Below are 21,855 nucleotides of genomic sequence, written 5' to 3'. Positions count from 1 at the left end.
ATCATAATTCAAACTGTAGTTTCAAATCACATCAGCTCACGTGAGGACCACAAAACTCTCAAACTGCATGCGCTGCGTGACCTGAAGTCTCTCTCTTTTCCTCTCTTCTAAAATTTGTTTTAAAATGCATCTAAAATAGGAAAACAAGGGATTTTTGTGAGACAAATGGAAATAATGACTAACAAGACATTACACCACATTAAATATTAGACAAAAATATATTTACATATTTTCTTAGTGACGGAGGAGGTGGGCACAAATTAAGCCCAGGTTATCATTATAAAAAAGGTTGCAGTTTTTTCAGGTTTAGGCAAATTTAGGTACTTGGTTAGGTTTAGAAAAGATCACGGTTTTGCCATAGACTTTAATAAAACTTAGAGACTGGAGCAAAGACGGTGCCTATTCTTTCCACTGTAATTGCTCACCTGTCAAATATGCCAAAAACATTTTCTAGCTTCCTTTACTCAGGTTGAGAAATGTCTTATAAATATAAAACCAATTTGAGAATAGAAAATCTGGGCTTGCTCCATAATCCACGTGCTGGAAGTAGAATTATTGTTATTCCGACTAAAACCGGACTTTTAAAATACATGTTGTCCTGACCGAAATCGATGTCGAACCTTGTGAATACTAAAAGTACAAAAACAATTTCCAGTGTGGATCATTTTATTTTATTGTGACTCAGAAAATAGTTGGGGGGCCATAGGTCTATGTTAGGACTACATACATGAAGAATTCTAAACAAACTATCAGCATGGCAGCTCATTCTTGAGCTCACAAATGCAAACAAAAATCCTTACCTCCGATAATCCTCTGATAATTTAGAGCAACTTTTTCTCACAGTCAGCAAACAGAGTTAGCCCAGGCCTCATCACATGACCTGGTTTTTGAACATAACAATGAGAAAAAAGTTTGTAATTTCTTTCTTTTCCAGAAGTACCTCCAGTGGTTATTGAATACCTGCTTTTTATCGAGGTGAACACGACAGATGCAGATCAGCTGAGAAATGCTCTGAATATCGTACCTTTCCCCGTCCAAATAAGCAACCAAATCAACATTACAGAAGCTGCCATCTCCACAGGTGAGACACTGAGGACAGAACTGGTTTAACTGTCTTTTATAAATGTTTTATCTTTTAGTAAAAGAAAATGTGCTGTTCTGAAAGTGTGCAGCTCAGTTGACATGGGGATCCAGTGTCTCTGTGAGGAGGGCTACCTGTGGCCTTGTAACAAGTGCGCCACCTACGGGAGATGCGATGGTGATACAAGCAACACGTGTGGGTGCATCAGAGCTGTTCCCGCAGATGGAGAGTACTGTCAACCGATAGACCAGCAGAGTGAGTAGGACTCTGATCACACAGTAATTCCAGTTTTAGTTTTTAAAAAATGTTTTTAAAACATTTTTCACTGATATGTTCTGATGTTGAAACTGTAACTGAGTGACTCCCCAATACCGGATACTCAACTAGTTTTGCTTGGGTCCAGTTGCAGCAGCACCATGCATGTTTCCATTACTCGGATTTTATGACATTAGGACGACTTTAGGATGTTTCTTGGGTTTTAGAATGTTTGTAGGATTTCAGGACATATCCAGGATTTTAGGACGTTTCTAGGGTTTTAGGACATTAGGGGCTTAGTTTGGACCTCTGTCAAAGGCTGATGGTGATCTTCGATTTTTCCATAAACAAGCTCTACGTTGATGCAGTTTTATGCACACATATGTTTACTAAAAGTACAAACACAATACCCAGTGTAAGTCGCTATATCTTCATTGTGATTTAGAAAATGTTCATGGGGCCACCTGGCACTCTATCAGATGCCAGATTAGGCCCGTGGGCCATAAATTGAGCATCACAACTTTTAGGGTTTCAGCTCCTTTTGTTTTTGGTTTGCCATTTGTTTTTTCTTCCAAAATGACACATCGAAGACATCATACCAATTTTCACCAATGATTGAAAGTTGTGTGCAAATGTTGCATGAATGAATGACAGAATGTAATCCCAATTCGCTGGATGGGGGCGCTATAATTAAGACCTAAAAATATAATTTTTCAAAGCCTATGCCCCCCCACAATGTAGATCTGATTGACTTGAAATTTGACACGCAGGTGCTGCTCAATGTGATCTATGAAAAACTCCCAACCTTAGTTGGGTGCAACTAGGTCAAATTTTGCAACATTTAGAATTTCTGGAAAAATACTTTTTTGACATCTCCTAAACTGCAGTGTGCAATAAATATTTTGTGAATCATTACTTGACTAAGTTTCTCAAATTTATGAGAAATGGAGGCGTGGCTCATCACATAAATAGATCTAACTCCAAAACCATTCAACCAATGATCATGAGACTTTCCCAGGAGGTACCAGCTGCATATTTTGACAAACAACTGCCTAAATCAATGCCCCTCTGTGAAAACCTCTCCAAACTCAGTGCATATTTTTTTTTTCCCAAAGCCATTGAAGCATAGTCCGTAACTATATCTGCAATTGACTGATATGAAATGACATTTTTGCTGAATAAGTGTAGCCCAGCACAGATTTGGACAGAAATGTGATCATTGTATAACCTTTTGGTTAATCTTTAATGTAAGTATCATAAACTCTCAAAGGTCTTGATTCTACTCAGATTTCATGTTTAAAGGTCCATGCAGGCTTGAACCATGTGATCTCAGCTATATTTCTAAACATCGAAGGACCCGATTGAAACTGAAGGAATTCTTCTTCTTCGTCGTCTTCTTCCTCTTCTTCTTCTTCTTCTTCTTCTTCTTCTTCTTCTTCTCCTTCTTCTTCTTCTTCTTCTTCTTCTTCTTCTTTTCTCAAATAAACTGCCTTTTCACTGCTTTATCATACTTAAAAACCCATAAAACATTGCAGACTTACTAGAACTGGTAAAAAATTCTATATTATATGGGTATTTATTTTGTATTTAGAGAGAGAAAACACCCTTTGACCAAGATACCTTTGTTTGTCTTTACAGACTTTACAGTGTGTTCTCTGACAACAGCTCCTCCATCAACAGGTAATGCTGACAAGACTGAAGGTTTTAATAAAAAGAAAAAAAAGCCACATGCCCAGGATTCTTGTTTATCCATGGTGCATTTCTGTTACACTCTTTTCTCTCACAGTCATCCAGCTATAGTAAGGTGTAAAGGTTGTTTGTTGACTTTCTCTCTCTGCAGCTCCTCCAGCTCTTTATGAATACATCCTCTCTGTTGAGCTGAACATCTCAGATGTTACTCTGATAAATCAGCTGAGGATCACTCTGACAAACATCAGATACCCCATCAGCATCAGCAACCAAATACAAGTCAATGATGTTAACATCTCTACAGGTAGGAACAAATGAATGTGACTTAGATTTAGATTCAGTTATGCTGACACAACGGTAGTTTTAGCCATTATTTTATGTTCTTGCCCACACCTTGCTATCATTGTAAAACATTTTAGATCCAACACACACTTGATAAACACTGCCCTTCTTTATTCTTATCAAATTTCTAGTAATGATGCATTTATGGGGTTCACATGATGTTTTTTGGATGTTTTTGTAATGGTTAGTAGTTGTTATAATGTTTGGAAATTTGACATATTGAGTGTAAATATGCATAGTGACTGCCCTCTAAAGGTTGAAACCTGGCTATTGCAATGGGATTCGTCACCTTAGAATTTTAAAATTCTATCTGACATTTTTGTCAAAATTGTGTTACTCAATAATTCTAATTATGTAAGAACTTGTTAATATTGTATGAGGTAATCCTCTAAGAAATATGCAGTTTTTGACTTTTCATTTAGAAGACAAAAAGGTTCTTATCATTATTGCTACTTGGAAGGCAAAACTTTGAAGCACAATATCTTCAAATGGAACTCTAATAGAAGCTCTTTAATTCTAAGGTGACGGTTTTACTACAGGCTGATTCTGGTAGCAGGAGTCTGCTTTTTTTACCAACTGAGTCCCCTGTCCCTGCCTTTCCGACCCCCTCTCACCAACTTTGTGAGGGTGTAGGGAGGTGCTGTGGATCAAGAGGCGGCACTATTGGGTGACTGGATGTGTCTTAGCCCCCTCCCAGCCCCACCCGTTATTGAGACTTTTTTCACATTCCAGGGAGGAGGCACTCAAGACAAACGTTAGAGGTTTAATTACTCTTTTAAAAAACACTGATAGATATCTGTGTCTCCAGTGTGCTCTCCAAGCAGTGTTGGTTACCAGTGCAGATGTGAGGATCGGTACCGTTGGTCATGTGATCAGTGTTTAACATATGGATCCTGCGACAACATCACTGATGACACATGTGGATGCATCAGTGCCATTCCTCCTGATGGACAACACTGCCAGCCTGCTGATCAGCACAGTAAGCAAGCAGAATCTGTCGACAAATAAATGATTATTGTTCTGATAGATTTCAGGCCTTATAAAAAGGGTATTTTGGGGCACCTGGTGGCTGTCCTCACCGCAGCGGCCCCGTGTTCGACTCCAGCCTCAGAAATTTGCTGCATGTCATTCCTTCTCTCTCTCTCCCCATTTTACACTTGTGCTGTCCTATCAATTAAAGGCAAAAATGCCCCAAAAATATCTTTAAAAAAAACCATATTTTTAATTTGTTTTAGTTTGTACAGCAACATTTGAAGTCGTAGCCATATCTTTTGAGATGGAGGATGAGATAAAAACATATGATTGTCTGTAGTCCACAGTATACCCAACAATAACAACACTGTGTGTCTTTTTCCTGACAGACTTCACCTCCTGCCCTGTAACAACACCCCCTCCATCACCCACAAGTACGACTGAAAAGACAACACTAATCCCTATAATGACAGTGCATGTGAGAAATGATGGAAATGACTGAAGCTCTTCTGTCTCTGCAGCTCCTCCACAAGTCTACCAATACCTGATCACTGTTGAGTTAAACACCGTAGACGTTACAGTCATAGATCAACTGAAGGCCTTAAGTTACCCAATCAGCCTAACCAATGATGTTCAAGTCTCCAACATCAGTGTCTCTACAGGTAAGAGCATTGCCTTTTCACTTTTTCAGGATATACACTTCTTTTCCAACCTTTGATGTTTTTTATAAAGTATTTCACATTAAATTTATGCACTATAAGAAACACACTGTTTAAGCATAAAACAGCAAGTGTCCAGACTACCTTAACATTTGACTGGTAATAATGTCATGATTCAACTTCTCAGATTCAGTCAACGTAAAGATTTAAGTTCAACTGCTTAACTTCAAACAAGCAGTGTGTTTTTACAGCAGTTTATATCCATTATTGCCACAGAACTGTTCTTGAGGTTTTTTTTTCCATCTATTGTGTTTCTTCTTTCCATCTCCAAAATTGGCAAGCATCATATTTCCAGCTCTATGAAAAGATTATGAACAAAGTTATGGTAGCCCATTCCATTCACTTTACATAAATCAGTTTTACTGTCACTCATGGCCCTAAAAAAGCACCAGCTGCTCATCATCAAACTTGACAGATGACTGATCAAAAGATGACTCTGATTCGTGAAATATCATACACATACACACACACACACACACACACACACACACACACACAGATATATATATATATATATATATATAAAAAGGTTTTACACTGCTTGATAAGTATGGAGGCTGTGTTGTCAGTTGTAAATGTTTCATTGAATAAATTAATTAAATTATATCTATATTTCAAGTTTTAACAGCATTTTGGGTAATGTCTCAAGTCCCACTGTAATACTAGTTTATGTGAATATGGCTCTAGAAATGTATTACATATGATAACTTTGTCCACATTGTATCTGATTGTTTCCAGTGTGCTCTCTGAGCAGTGTTGGTTACCAGTGCAGATGTGAGGATCAGTATCGTTGGTCATGTGACCAGTGTTTAACATATGGATCCTGCGACAACATCACTGATGACACATGTGGATGCATCAATGCCATTCCTCCTGATGGACAACACTGCCAGCCTGCTGATCAGCACAGTAAGTTGGTTTGTTATAATAACTTCATTCTAGTCAACCTATGATGTGTCTTACTGTAGAGACCCTTTTTCACCATGGTTTTGAAAACAAACAAAAATCAAGACGCTCAAAAAATCACACCTAATAAATCCAGGTAGGGAGACATCATGCTGAGTGTCCCGTTAGAGGACACTGGCTATGTTTACATGCACATTAGTATTACACTATTACAAATCTGACAATATTCTGAATTTGATGCAGATCATGTAAACAGCATATTGCCTTCAGATGTTCTGAAATTAAGCCTTCTGAATGTAACATTTTCAACTCACACCTGTGGGATTATGGGCGGGTTATAAATAAAAGGACTTTGAGAGCATGGAGTGTGAATTGTCACGTGGTTTTTATAAGCCACCAGCAGGGTATGTGTTTAACTGTCTGCTGACGCTAACATCCAACTGTTGACCAGAAGCTTCATGTCCACAACAAAAAAATAAACACAGCGGGTGTTGCCAGATTGGAAATGTTAAACTCTCGTACTAAGGCTCAAAATGATCGTATTTTCAGAAAAACTATTGCACGGCAGTCACGATCACAAGAGTGAATAAATTAAATCTATAACTTTAGTAAACAAGTATTTAAATGACATTTTAATACATCTACAAATCTACCCATACCCTCTGCCTCAGTCTGCAGGGCTCAGCCTACAGCTGACGTCATTTTTTCTCAGCGTGCTGATTGACATGATTGGCTGTGAACTGGCTGTGAGGAGATCGTGTGAGAAGTGATGCGTTAACTTAACTGCACATTATGACAAGATTAGAATTATTGATCATACATCATACAGAGGGTAAAAACAAACATTATGTAAGACTCTGATATCAGTGGGCTTTTGGATATGTGCAAATAAAGGTTGCAGCTGTATATAGCTTTTACAGCATGCCGTGATATGTAAACTGATTATTGTCATACCAAGTACCTTTGTTTTTCTCCGGTATTGAAAAAAAAGTTTCACGCTATTCTTCAGTTCGCTTTATGATGTTTATTATTTCATATGATATTTATTTTATTTCCTTTCACAATGGCAATGTAGTTGAGGCCCCCACATCCAAACAAGCTTTTTTTTTAAAAAAATGTTTTCATTCATCCGAGGGTCATTGTAAGTTATAATAATTAAGGGTTGACAAATTATCAGCCTGTCAGATTATTGCAGCCAGTATTTTGCATTTTGCTGATTATCTGTATCAATATTTTAGTATGATCACAGATAAAATTAAGTAATGAAAATATGTGTGTATTACACTCAATTAGCAGCAGGGAAGGCAGTCTTTACATCAGCATTGGAGGACTTTAAACTTCGTAAAACCTCAGGGAGCTATTTTTGTTTGAGCATTTTTTATTTAAATTTTCACTTAACTTTATAAAAAAAAGTTGCAGGGAACTTGCTTTATATGATGTTTAAAGTTTCAGTTTTGATTCAACATTTGCTTAAAGCATTCAAACAAAGTTTTGTGTTGGAGTTTTTTATATTCCAAATTCTACATTTTGAGAGAAAGATTTTCATTGTTATTGTAAATGCATATCAGTTTCAAATTTTGGTTATTGGTCTCATTAAGCACTAATAATCAGTATTGGTATCTGCCCTGAAAAAACAATGTAAGTCAACCTCTAATGATAATAGTACTAATGATTGTGTCATACCTTATGCCGTGATACTGTGATAATGGGATATTTCCTGAGACAGTAATTGTACCGTGGAAATCTCATTCAATTGCAATGCTACTGCCAATGTCATATCAACAACCTTTTAAAGTAGGCCGGTGAAGGAATGAAAGAGGGAGGCTGTTCACACGGTCCAGTCAGTCCACCATGGGTGGAAAACTGTTTCCTACACTAAATGCTGTTTGATGCAAAGAAGCAAAATAAAAAAAAATATTTCCACCCATTCCACTTTTCCATACTTGTAAACAGGACTTTTAGTTAAATATTATTTTTCGTTAGACATGTAAACAGCTTGGTAGGAATACTGTCTTTTTCAGAATGAGGGCATAATGTTTTTCTGCCTGTAAATGTTGTCAGTGATGAGCATTTAAGCTCTAAGCTCAGCTCAGTCAGAAGTAAACCTGTGGAAACTGTGCCATCTATTGTTTGGCATGTATAGTACAGAGCTAATTATCTTTGTCGTGTCACTCTCTATATTTGTATTTATTCTGCAGCTGCCTCTCTTTCTCTCTGTGCTTACAGACTTTACAGGTTGTATTCTTACTACAACAACTCCATCACCAACAAGTAAGTCTGAGAAGACAGAATTTCATTTGTGAAAATGCAAAAAAGAAAAACACAGTACTGATTACAAGTGATAGAGTGACTGTAGATCATTTATGAATCTTTTTTTTAAAAAAAAAAAAACTCTACCTCCGCAGCTCCTCCAGCTCTTTATGAATACATCCTCTCTGTTGAGTTGAACATCTCAGATGTCACTCTGATAAATCAGCTGAGGATCATTCTGGCAAACATCAGTTTCCCCATCAGCATCAGCAACCAAATACAAGTCAGTGAGGTCAACATCTCTACAGGTAGGATTCATAATGACATTCTAGACTATTTCAGAACAAACTAGAATATTTTTTTTTAGCTTACTGTGATGCTTCAGATCTGTTTTTGCACAAAAGACTTCTTAACAAATCCATAATTACAGAGTAAGAAATTAAACATATGAATCAAATGAGATATGTTGTCAACAATCTGAGTCTCCAAATCTCCAGTGTGCTCGCCGAGCAGTGGTGGTTACCAGTGCAGATGTGAGGATCAGTATCGTTGGTCATGTGATCAGTGTTTAACATATGGATCCTGTGACAACATCACTGATGACACATGTGGATGCATCAACGCCATTCCTCCTGATGGACAACACTGCCAGCCTGTACAGTACAGTAAGCAAGCAGTTTTACAGTAGGCGTGGAAATGAACGGAAAGTATTTTCTAAAAAGTTAGCGTCCGTGTTTTTGGAGTTAACATCTCTTTTCTTATTCACAGACTTCACAACATGTATTGATACCACAGCAGCTCCATCTACAACACGTAAGACTGAGAAAACACCACATCGTCTACAAAGAACATGAGATAATTTTTACCATCTCTACTCCAAACACCAACATGTCTCATTACAGTAAACTGTGTTTTTATGTCTCTGTCGTTGCGATTGCCGTGGCCGGAGCATTTTTTGGGGGTTGTCCGTCCATCAGTTCCATTCTTGTGAATGTGATATCTCAAGAAAGCCTTAAGGAAGTTTTTTTTTTCACTTTAGGTCAAACATTCACTTGGACTCAGTGATGAACTGATTAGATTTGATAGTCAGAGGGTCAATGTCACTGTGACCTTTCATCTATCTTACGCAATATCTTAGGGAAAAATCGTCCACCTGGCCTCAAGAATGAACTGATTAGAATATGGTGGTTAAATGTTAAAGATTAAGGTCGCTGAGATCTCAGAAAACTTTTTTGGCCATTAGTTGATAATTCATACACTAATTATAACAAAATTTCACACAAATGTATTAACAAATATAATGACAGAATCATGACATTTTATTTTCAAGAGGTCAAAGGTCACCTTCACTGTGATATCATAATATTCTGCCAAAGCACTTCCCTGGCCATTACTCAACATCTCAACAATATTTGGTCAGATGCTGAATTAGTGACACTTAGGGGCCATTTATATGGTAATGGTTCTTGCATGAAATGATTAACTTTGTTACGGTTTGGCCTTTAGTTCACATGACAATGGTGTTTTGGGGGATTGAAAATACAAATTTTTGAAATTGGGTTCCAGAATTGAATCTTTTTCAAATGCAAGCGCTACTGTTGCCGTGTAAAGTGACAATGCGCAGATCCTGTGAGAACAGTGATGTCACAGCTGCACTTTGCATATGCGCAAGGTGTTTTTCTACAGTGTGCCAATACAAAGTTACACTGCCATCTACTAGCCTGACATGCATACTTCAACATTTTTGGTTGTTTTTGTGGATCCCTTTATACACGGATTGTTCTCACAAGGAAAGACTCCGTTTTTAGTAGGGCCAATTTTGTATAAATGTGGCCAAATCTTGGGTGTCTGTTGTTGAGATCTTCTGTATTGTCAGGAGGAAGATTTGTGTGAAGCCTCCATGTTTTCACAGACATGGATGTAAACTGTCAGAGAAGCTTGACTGGTGCACGGAGGCATACAACCATGTTGTGGTAATTCTTGTTTTCTAATCTCTCCCTGCAGCTGCTCCAGTTTATGAATACATCTTTTCTGTTGAGTTGAACATCTCAGATGTTACCCTCATAAATCAACTGAGGATCATTCTGACAAACATCATTTACCCCATCAGCATCAACAACCAAATACAAATCAGTGAGGTCAACATTACCACAGGTAGGAACAGAAACACATTCACAAAATGAATAAGCACTGAAGATCATCGCAAGTTATGTCAAAAATGCCTCATCTCATTTTATATGCTAATGTGTCTCTCTGATTTCTTTCTAGTTTGTTCCCAAAATGGTACAACAATCCAGTGCAGGTGTGAAGAACAGTATCGCTGGCCTTGTCAGATGTGCTCCACTTTTGGCAGCTGTGATGATATATTTGACAATAGCTGTGAATGCATCAAAGGCATTCCTCCTGACGGGGTTTATTGCCAGACAGTGTCTGGTAGGAGCTGAAAGCCTCTTTTAAATTCCTTTCATACCTCAGTTATATTTAAGACATGGTCACTGACTGTTTGTTTTCAAAGTTGAGTCAGTCTCTGTCTTTTTCCAACAGATCTCTTCATCTGCCCATCACCAGCTCCTCCAAATGGTATGATATAACAATGAGTTCTCTGACTTGAATGAATAGTAAAGTATTTACAACATAACACGAGTAAATGAAAATACCACAACATTGAGACTTTTTCTACCTTTTTACTCAATCTGCTGCTGATCAGTAATCTGAGCGAAGACTGTTTAAGCCCTGTTTCCACCAAATACTTTGATTTAGTTCAGTTTAGTTCAGAACGCATTATTTGCATTTCTGTTACAAAAAAGTTGTGGAAGGTACCAATGGAGCCCTTCCCTATCAACCCTATTTTTTGGCACTCCTCTGTTGGGGTACCTATGACTCTGATCTGGTACTAAAAGGTAGAGTTAGAAACACTGCAGTCTGTTGACTGGTCAGTAGAGAGCCATCACTCTGCTCAGAGTTGAGTTGCAACTGGTTTTGACACTAGCATCAGCTGTAGACTGAAAAAAAACAAAAAATTCACTGGTCTGCCTGCAACATTTTAGGTGGAATGTTTACTTGAGATTTTACTTAATGCATAAGTTGACGTAAATCAATCAACACACCTGAAATTTCAAGATGACAACTTTAACCACTCCATCTGTTATTATTGTCTAAGATGACATGCACTTTTATTAATGAGTGGATCTCAGGATGTCAAAAATATGTATATTAATTTTGACTGGATAATGTGAAGCGCATATATTCTAATCCTCTAATGGGGTGTGTTGTTCTTGTGCACTCTGGCAGTACTAAACCCCTGTGGCTGCTTGAGAAGGATCAACATGTACTCATCCCAAGTTGTCACTCATTGGCACTTTGCAATGGACTAATGCATCTGCATAATATGCTCTAGTTATCCCTCTGTGTCTGCTGTTGATGTTGCACGATGATGCTGCTGTGATGTCAACACAAGCACATGGCAACCAACACCAAAACGCAAATAACAAACGTGAATACTGGCACGGATGGTTAGGTTTAGGGGAAGGAAGCACATGTTAAAGCATAGAAAAAAGGTCTATTGGACCCATTGCCTGCCCTGTAGATGCCCTTTTGTAGTTGTGATCTTTCTCCAAAAGCACCGTCAAAGTGGCAAGATTTTACAAGTCTGGAATGAGAACAGACTGGAAGGACTCAGTGCACAATCTGGTACTTTTAACTATCACTCCAGCTTGGTCTATTTTGTTCTGAAAAATCACCTGCAACGAGGAAGTACAGTGAGAGCTAGACAGAGCAGTGAGTGACAACAACCCCGCCTACATTTAAGAGTACTGTCTGCAGTGGAAATGTTAAACAGATGTAGAGTCTTGGTTGGTAGGGGTTCCTTTTGTTCTTAAGATACTATTTTTGTTGGAAATAGGGTTTGATAAACACAATATTTCTTAGCATTTTAGCAAATAACACTTTGTTTTTGTATCGTGTTCTTTAAATCACAGATACCACAACTGTTGCAACAACGCAGAACACAACAACAATCTTTACACCAACCTCAACTGTCATAACTGGTTTGTATTGACTTTGACTTTACTTGTTCAGTAAGAGAGTAAGATCTGGCTAGCTCATATCACTACACAATCTACAGCTACAAAAACTAATGTGATAAGTTCAAGGAAGTACAGTGAGAGCTAGATGGAGCAGTGAGTGACAACAACCCCGCCTACATTTAAGAGTACTGTCTGCAGTGGAAATGTTAAACAGATGTAGAGTCTTGGTCAGTAGGGGTTCCTTTTGTTCTTAAGATATTATTTTTGTTGGAAATGGGGTTGATAAACACAATATTTCTTAATCTTTAGCAAATAACACTTTGTTTTTGTATTGTGTTCTTTAAATCACAGATACCACGACTGTTGCAACAACGCAGAACACAACAACAATCTTTACACCAACCTCAACTGTCGTAACAGGTTTGTATTGACTTTGACTTTACTTATTCAGTAAGAGAGTAAGATCTGGCTAGCTCATATCACTACACAACCTACAGCTACAAAAACTAATGTGATAAGTTCAACAAAAAGTAAATGATACACTAAAAGATAACATTGGTCTGATAACAAGTGTATGAGTCCAATAAACTGATTCTGACAAACAGACATCTAAAGACTCATCACCTGTTGCTACAGACCCCATGGCAGCTGTGAACACAACAATTACTCATAATTTATTGTTGTTCATTGTTCTACCAAAAATAGTGTATATATGTATAATGTATGTATAGCAACAGTGTAAAAGCCTTACAATGAGTGTTTCATGGTTTAGTCATTTGTCTTATATGACACATAGTTTTTTCAGACACAACACCTCTTAATAAGACAAATCTGACAACAACTAAACCCCCAACTGCTGTGGGCAGTAAGTATTTGCAGATAAGGTATATATACACTTTCTCTTATAAATGGATTTAAACATATTTATTATTTTTTAGTTTAACTATCTTAAAATAGCTTTGATGGACTCACCACCAACACTAACAGTAGGCGACATATCTGAACACTATAACTCCCCAAACTACACCAAGACCTACAGACGGTCCACAGCAATCACCAAGCTCCATTCATTCAACTTAGGGTGTTCCAGCAAACAGGTATTATTCCCACAACATTGGCTAACGTTACCTACAAGTTGTAATAATGTTTTAAAGAAAACAACGTAATCTAATGTTAAAAAACCTTTTAAAGATGCTATTATTTCATATTATGTTCCTATAAGGTTAAATGCTGACTACGATGTAGCATTTTAACTGCAACATTTTGAGGATATTTTGGTGATATTGAGAGGTGACAGATCATAGAGTGTTCTTTTATAAAACATTCTCACAATGTTACATGAAAAAAAAAGAAAAAAAAACATTTTCAAATAACATTCAGAAAAGGTTTAGTATTTCACTTATTCTGTGTGTTAGTATTAATCGCAAAATCTCAGTAGTTTATCACAATTACTCATATTCCATTATTTTGCATTGCCAAATTGTTATACAGTCCATACTGAGGTAAAGCAATTCTTACCAGACTGTCCTAATTAGGAATCAACTGACAACAAAAAAACTGCATGGGACTGGCATGAACTGGGCTTGTCTGAATGTAGAACTAATTTTCAAAATATATATCATGAGGTCAGAGGTCAAGGCACCCCTGCCAAATGGCCATGCCAATTTTTTATTGCCGAAATTAAGCCTAACTTTGGGGCATAGTTTGCCCCCTTTATGTGACAGCAATATGGTTGATACCACTGGATTCATCAGGTCTTCTAGTTTCTGAACTAGCTTTAAATTATTAAAGTATAAGTAATATATTCAAACAAAAAAAAGAAATACAGGAGGTGGGCTTTAATATTTTTTTCAACAGTTGCCACAGCACATTTGTGCAACTGCTCCAACAGCTGTATTTAGCAGTAGGTTTTACAGTAGATTGGGAAAGCTAGCTAAAACTTTTGGGAAAATTTTAGTGATTTATCTTCACATGTAATTTAAAGTCTTTAACATTATCTTTACAGATTCAACAACAGTTGCTACAACAGATGTGAACACAACAATATTTACAACAACTACTGAAACAAGTAAGTACAAGTAGAAAACAAGTAGGAAAATATAAATATTGATTAAATAATAATAATAGCTGAATTATTTGAAAAATAATACACAGAAAATAAGCTACTATTGCTTCAATGGTTCTAAACACTGCAACACAAACAGTAACATCTTGAACTGTAACAATGGCTGTCCTTGTTGTATTAAGGCAGTTAGAGGTCAAGTTAAAGTTTCGTGGCAAAAATAATCTGAGACTAAACTGTTTTGTGTCGTCAGTTGTAAATTTCTACAGTTAAACAATAAAAGCATAATTATAAAATGTTCTTTTCAGATACTACAACTATTGCTACAACCACTCCGAATATCACAACAGCCACAATGCCACCAACCACTGGAGTTACCAGTAAGTTTTTAGAAGGTTTAAATTCTGCACTTGTATCTTTACCTAAAGGATTTACTTCACAAAGTGTTTGTTGATGTTTTTATTTCTTCTAGATTCAACATCTGCTGCAACAACAGAATTTAACACTACAACAGCTAATACACCAACAACAAATATTACAAGTCAGTGCTTTAAAATGATAAATACAATATTAATTTTTCCAAATTTTCTTAACATTTGTCTGTTATTTTGTTTATTTGACCCTCTGATTTTTGTTCTCTTCAGGCTTAACAACAGTCGCTACAACAGCACTGAACACAACAGTTACCACAGCACCAACAATTATAATAAGTCAGTGCTTTAAAATAATTCATGCACTATTTTTCCTTTTACATTTTCTTTTAACATTTGTCTGTATCTTTGTTTATTAGGTTTTCCCTCTCAGTTTAACACGCAGAATTCTTCTTGAAATTTTTGTTCTCTTCAGGCTCAACAACAGTCACTACAACAACAGCTGTGAACACAACATCATTTACCTCAACAACTGTAACAAGTCAGTGCTTTCAAATAATTCATAACCTTTCTTCCTTTCACAAAGTTTCTGAAAATTTGTTTGTATTTTATATTTGTTTATTAGATTTTTACCTCCCAGTTTAACACACGGAAATCTGACTTTTTGTCTTTCTTTTCAGACTCAACAACAGTCGCTACAACAGTTGTGAACACAACAGTTACCACAGCACCAACAATTACAACAAGTCAGTGCTTTAAAATAATTCACACATTACCTTTTCTTTTCCAAATATCCTTACAATTTGTCTATAACATTGATTCTTAGATTTTACCTCAGTTATGACACATATGTTTTACAGTATTAAATACAATAATTGATCTATAAACCTGAATTTTCTGTTGTAAGTAATAACATATAGAAGAAGATAGAAGGTAGATTTATTGGTCATTTTAAAATGAAATAAAAGACGAAATTACAATTATCCTTGATCCTGATATATATATATATATTCCTCATATAGATTAATTCAACATATCGAATTAACAGAATGTTAAGATCCAACAACACCAACACATCTGACCTGAACTCAACAGCTCCTACTATTGCCATGAATTTGGTACAATGGCACTCCCTGTAACAGCATCGTTGTTGTTTGAGTTATGAGCCATACTGTCCAGTTAATATGTTGTAAACCTTTATCACGGGGTGAGGGGTTTGGACTACCTTTGGTTGGTATTGCCAGAAATAAAATTTAAAAAGAAATGAAATTATTTTTGCAGGTTCAACACCAATTGCCACAACACACCTGACCACCACAACACCTGAATCTTCACCAACTTCAACAACTGCAACTTCCAGTAAGTTTTCATTTAGAAATGATGGGACGACACTCCCCTGGTTCCTCATCAGATTGAAATCTTCCAGTGATTTACATGCACTTTTTAAATTTTTTCACAGCAGCTGCTACAAAACTAACATTAGGCAAGTTTCCATTAATCCTAAAACTGTGCAAATTAATATATTGCAAAAATATTGTGAATATGAAATATGTCTTATGGAAACACATCAAATAAAAAAACCCAACTATCTCAAAACAGTTTTACGCTCAAACAAGTTGGTATTTCAGATAATTGAATAAAGCTACATTTAGCAAAATTGCAATAGAAACACTTTTTTGGCTTTTTTAGGTCACGTGATGCTATGGCTATGTGCTTGTCAGTAGAAACTGGCTCCCTCATGATGCAGCAGGAGCTACAAGAGCTGTTATTGCATCACATAACTCTGAGAAAGTCGAGCGGATCATTCAGAAGTTTCAAAAAAATAAAACACAAAACAATAACCAGTGATTCGGAAACAATAAAAGACAAACAGAGACCACACAACTCTCATGCTGGATTAAAAGCCAAGGAATAAAAATGAGTTTTAAGACAAGATTTAAAAGTATCTAGAATAATATATGAGCATCATTTTGTTTTGTCTCAGCATGTCTCAGCTGTAATATATGACTGTAAAATGTTCTTTTCAGATTCAACACCGACTGTTACACCAAGTGAGGAGACTACAACACCCTCAATGTCAACAGCAACAAGTGAGTGCTTCAGAATCATTCTTATATCACTCATTATTATATCATTGTCTAAACTGACTTGTCAGATTTTATTCTTTATCTTAACATACGTGGTTATGAATTGGTCTTTTCAGACTCAACAACACTTGCAACAACAGCTGTGCACACAACAGATTCCACAACACCTACAACACCTGTAACAGGTAAGTGCTATAATGTCAGCAATAATACATGATGGAATAGTTGTTGTGGAAATACATGGGGCATGGATGTGACATGAAAATAGTTGAGATGGAGTGTTTTTTTATATGCTAAACAGGCTCCGTCTTTGCAGCATATATTTTCTTCCAGCTTCACTGAAGATGATTTGAGTTTTGCCAAGTGATAATACAGTAGTTATGGTGGGTTTCGAAGTGTAGGTTACATTTACTGGTACTGAAATTATTAACAGGGTACTTTTATTGATTTCTTTAAATGTGAAATTTAAAAGCACTCGGAAGGTTGCTGGGCTGCTTAGCATTTTCTCTCGTACAATGAGGTATTCAATTGAATCATTTTGGACCAGAGTTTTACACAGTTGTTTGTAGTTTTTACCTGGAGGGCCACAGAGCTGCATGTAGTGAGAAAAACAGACCATTCGCCTCCCAGTGCCTCCCAGTGCTCTGTGGGCAAGCACAGCTCCCGGGGAAAGTGTAGCAGCATCAGGAGAGTATAATCAACAAACTGTCATTGAGCAGGTCATATGACATCCTACGGAGATATAAGATAAAAATTTAGAAGCAATATAAAAAATAATAATAATAAAAAAATAGAATATAAAGACACAAAATGTATGTACAAAATGTGAAATTTGTACAGTTGTGCATAAGTTAAAGTTGCAGTGCAAAAAATTGCTCGCATAACATGCCTACGTGGCCTTGGATTGGAAATAATGACAGCTAGTGTGGTACCTCCACAAATGATATTACGTCCTTAACATACAGTTACCGTAATAAATGAAACTGAAAAGCCTTTCAAAACACATGGGATATGTATAAATTTGGGTGCAGTACTTTTCATGGAAAAACGTACAGTTTATGAAAACAGCCTGACATAATGGACGTGCCTTGCTGCATTCATGCTGCTGCACGTCACATTGCTTCCGAGCCCCGTGTATTTCAGCACTAAGAGATACATACTTGTCCAGCAAATATGTATAAAACTTAATTTGAATAACTTTTCTTTGCATTGTTTAGCAATAACATACATTTACACAATGGTCTTTGCAGATTCAACGGCAATCGCTTCAACACATCCAAACACTACGACACCTGCAACTTCATCAACAACTGCAGTCACCAGTAGGTTTCATAAAATTAAGGGATTAAGCACATTTTCCAGTAATTTGGCTTTTCTTATCGGATTTTACTCTATGTATTATTTTTTTCTGTTTTTTAGATTCAACACCTGTTGCTACAACTGATATGAGCACAACAACACAAACAACAATTATAACACGTAAGCTCATCAAATAATTTTTATATTACAGTATATTGCAGCTCTTTAAATGAAACAATTAATTTTGTATAGTCTGAAACAGCAAATACATTTTCAAGAAAGTGTTGTTTTTTTTTTTATTAACAATAAAACAGCAAATTTATGAAATGTTGCTAAGTAGTATACCTGGCAAGCTGTAAAAAATGTTGATACTGCACATATCAGCAGAATGTTCACTGACAACATATTTCAGTTGTTTTCCAACAACATTTTACAGTATCGACTGGTAGTGACCACAACATTATGTTTTTATCATATTTGCATGCCAGCAATAGCCATGGCCAGAGGCATTATGTTTCCAGGTTGTCCAGCTATCCATCCCATTCTTTTGAGCACTATATATCTAGATGATTGAATGAATGAATTCAGAATATTCACTTGGACTGGAGGATGAACTGATAACATGTAGGGGGTCAAAGGTCAAGAACACTGAGAACTTGAATCCATCTCAATCTTGTCAGTGTGTTATTTCAAGGATGCCTTAAGGATTTTTTTTCTTCAAATTTGGCACAAACATTCATTTAGCCTCAACTATGACCTGATTAGATTTTGGTGGTCATAGGTTAAGGTCACCGTGACCTTGCATCTATCTCTTTCTCATGGAAGCTCAAGAAGGCTTCTGGGGAGTGTCCCTAAATTTGGCAAAATGTCAACTAGGACTCAAAATTAGGATTAGGTAGTCAAAGGTCAAAGCTCAAGGTCACTGTGAACTTGCAACCATCTCATCCTTGTCAACATATTATCTCAAGAATGCCTTGAGGGATTTTTTTTTTCAAATTTAGCATGAACGTTTACTTGGATTTTGGTGGTCTTAGGACAAGATCACTATTTCCCTGCATCCACCCCATTTTTGTGGAAGCAACATCTCAAGAAGGCCTCAGGGAAGTTTCCTTAAATTTGGCATAAACCTCAACTGGGATTCAAGATTAGAATTTGGAGGTCAAAGGTCAAGGTCACTGTGACCTCACAAAAAATGTTTTTTGTCATTACTCAAGAATTTAGTAGTTAATTATGACAACATTTCACACAAATGTGGAATATAATAAAACCATAAGATGCCGACGTTTTATACCCTAAAGGTATAAAACCTTTCAGCTTTACTGTGTCATCATAATGTTCTGAAAAAACCGTCTCTGGCCATTATTCAGTGTCATATCTCAGGAACAGAAGGGGAGACATTTGGTCAAATACTAAATTAGTAAATCTAACCTTTGGTGTCCACCCTGAAACTGTGCTGACTGTAGAGATTTGGTGCAACTTGACTGGTGCTCAGAGATATACAATCTTAAAAATTTAAACAAGATCCTGATCCTCCCTTCATCCTCCCCGACCACATCCCCGTGAAGCCTATGTGGTAAATTAATGTAGTGTTTTGTTACCTGGAAAGAGACAGTTTCTGAAGATAATCGAAGCAGTGATTGCATTGCCACAACAACACAATTAACAAAGCAAACAAATTTCAAGTAGAAAGGGTTGTATACTCCCTCATGTGTTTTTTTGTTTGTTTTAATACAAGTTATATTTAATATGCATACAATAAATATTCCAGATTCAACAACAGATGCAACTACAGGTGTGAACAACACAACAGTTACCACAACACCTACAAGTGTACCAAGTAAGTGCTTAAAATGTGTACCTTATAGTTAACTGATGTGTATTTGAAGTTCTTTCTTAATTGTCAGTAATAAAACATAATGAGAAATGACACAACACATAGCAAGTCTTGATACAAAGGCTGTCCATCTTATAACAATTTCATAGTTGAATTAAACCAGTAAATATGCAGTAAAATGTTATAGTCAGTCATTTTGCTTGAATAGTGTTGGTTTTTAGCGCCAGCAGTAACTTAATGGTTTGTTATATTGTGGTTGCAGATTCAACACCTGTTGCCACAACATATCTGAGCACTACAACAGCCACACCTTCAACAACTGCAGCTAACAGTGAGTTTACAGATGTGACAGATAAGCTGACACTTTCCAACATTTGTCTGACAGTTTTCAATAGTTCATATTTACTTGATGATTTTTTTTGTTATGCTTTATACATTTTCACTTAACTATATGTATAAAATGTTCAGATTCAACACCTTTTGCTACACCAGATGTGTCTACTACAGCAGTTTCAACAAGTCAATGTTTATCTATCTATCTACATCTAACTACCTACATCTATATCTATGTATATATACTGTACATATATGTGTGTGTGTGCGCGCACAAACACACACACACACACACACACACATATATATATATATATATATATATATATATATATATATATATATATATATATAAAGCAGGCAAAATATGTTTGTGTTAAATTAAGTGACATATTACAGTAAATGACTTTGGCTTGAAAAATCATAAAATGAAATTTGCAGACTCAACACCTGTTGCTACAACACTTCAGAGCACTACACTACACCAACTCTCTTACAATTCTTACAGCTTAACTATAGTTTTGGTTAAAATTGAGGTTATGCAAAAATATGTATGTAGTAACAAAAGTCACTGCTATGAACTATTACACTATAAATTTTGTGCACTCGACAACCGAAGACGTTTTTAGTAATTGTACTTTTGTTTATTCTGCTACATTTTAAGAAATTTGAGGGTATTACACTTATGTTTAAACTGCTTCATTTTCAGCTACTAGTGTCACCAGCCCAAATGGCACAGTTGGCCCAACACCAGAGGTTACCTCTAACCTGGCTACAACCACATCCCTCACAACAGCAACCAGCACCAAGACTTCTACTGCTATCCCCACAAGGACCACTACCAGGGTTCCTACGACTATTCCCACGAGGGCCACTACCAGAGCTACTACGACTGTCCCCACCAGGACCACTACCAGGGTTCCTACGACTATTCCCACGAGGGCCACTACCAGAGCTACTACGACTGTCCCCACCAGGACCACTACCAGGGTTCCTACGGCTATTCCCACGAGGGCCACTACCAGAGCTACTACCACTATCTCCACCACCACCACCTCAACAAAGGCTCCTGATACCCCTCCAACAACCATAACAACCACTACTACACCTGTTACAGGTATGGTTTTATTGAAGAAAACAGGGTAAGGAGGCACTATATATTGCTTTACAATCACAAGTGATACACCATTCATTACCTTATATCAAATTTTCTTCATTTGTGTCATTTGGTGCCGTTGGACTGAGGGTCGAGTTTTCAAATTCAAACATTGTTTGATATGTTAGAAATGTTAGAAATTGCTTTATTGGTTCAAGGAAGAGTCAATGACATCTCAGTTACGATTAAGAAAAAATAAAAGCAAAAGAACATTGCCTTATTTATGGCCTCAGCAGAGAGCATTGGTTTCTTCTGTCAGTAGTTAAAATTTGGAAATCTACTTTGTCTACTTTGGAAATCTTAAAGTGGAAGTGTTTTTTTGGACAAACAGATCTGGGACTTACTGTTAAGAGGAAGGGAGCTCCCTCAAGAACTACATACCATCAAGGGCTTTTTTTCTGTTTGTGTTTTTTTGTAGAGAACTGTTTACAATCTTCAACACGTCATGCGACATACACTGGCATACATTTTTAA

The 21,855-nt window shown here is 36.6% G+C and overlaps 1 protein-coding gene across 3 annotated transcripts in view; it reads left to right on the top strand.

Annotated features, from left to right (window-relative positions):
• LOC121955120 (adhesion G protein-coupled receptor F3-like) overlaps positions 1-21,855 on the top strand; it is a 51,993-nt gene that overhangs the window by 16,324 nt on the left and 13,814 nt on the right. Inside the window, exons 9-39 of one of the 3 annotated variants that reach the window (XM_088089571.1) lie at positions 935-1,081; positions 1,166-1,336; positions 2,975-3,016; positions 3,177-3,329; positions 4,176-4,346; positions 4,729-4,773; positions 4,861-5,001; positions 5,797-5,967; positions 8,191-8,235; positions 8,370-8,522; positions 8,712-8,879; positions 8,983-9,027; positions 10,219-10,368; positions 10,483-10,647; positions 10,759-10,794; positions 12,192-12,260; positions 12,591-12,659; positions 14,245-14,307; positions 14,610-14,681; positions 14,774-14,842; positions 14,946-15,011; positions 15,148-15,213; positions 15,353-15,418; positions 15,954-16,031; positions 16,700-16,762; positions 16,876-16,944; positions 18,010-18,081; positions 18,179-18,238; positions 19,827-19,895; positions 20,155-20,223; positions 20,935-21,342. In XM_088089571.1, the coding sequence (XP_087945697.1) occupies positions 935-1,081; positions 1,166-1,336; positions 2,975-3,016; positions 3,177-3,329; positions 4,176-4,346; positions 4,729-4,773; positions 4,861-5,001; positions 5,797-5,967; positions 8,191-8,235; positions 8,370-8,522; positions 8,712-8,879; positions 8,983-9,027; positions 10,219-10,368; positions 10,483-10,647; positions 10,759-10,794; positions 12,192-12,260; positions 12,591-12,659; positions 14,245-14,307; positions 14,610-14,681; positions 14,774-14,842; positions 14,946-15,011; positions 15,148-15,213; positions 15,353-15,418; positions 15,954-16,031; positions 16,700-16,762; positions 16,876-16,944; positions 18,010-18,081; positions 18,179-18,238; positions 19,827-19,895; positions 20,155-20,223; positions 20,935-21,342 (3,231 nt within the window). Of the gene's footprint in view, positions 1-934; positions 1,082-1,165; positions 1,337-2,974; positions 3,017-3,176; positions 3,330-4,175; positions 4,347-4,728; positions 4,774-4,843; positions 5,002-5,796; positions 5,968-8,190; positions 8,236-8,369; positions 8,523-8,711; positions 8,880-8,982; positions 9,028-10,218; positions 10,369-10,482; positions 10,648-10,758; positions 10,795-12,191; positions 12,261-12,590; positions 12,660-14,244; positions 14,308-14,609; positions 14,682-14,773; positions 14,843-14,945; positions 15,012-15,147; positions 15,214-15,352; positions 15,419-15,953; positions 16,032-16,699; positions 16,763-16,875; positions 16,945-18,009; positions 18,082-18,178; positions 18,239-19,826; positions 19,896-20,154; positions 20,224-20,934; positions 21,343-21,855 lie in introns of those variants that run through there. The other 2 variants (XM_088089570.1, XM_088089572.1) reach the window with 2 other exon arrangements.

The sequence above is a fragment of the Plectropomus leopardus genome, chromosome 16, assembly GCF_026936395.1.
Source record: "Plectropomus leopardus strain MGB_pleo_1.0 chromosome 16, ASM2693639v1, whole genome shotgun sequence".
NCBI classification, from domain to species: domain Eukaryota; kingdom Metazoa; phylum Chordata; class Actinopteri; order Perciformes; family Serranidae; genus Plectropomus; species Plectropomus leopardus.
Note: the sequence above shows the minus strand (reverse complement) of the source record. Positions and strands in the feature narration are given on the sequence as shown.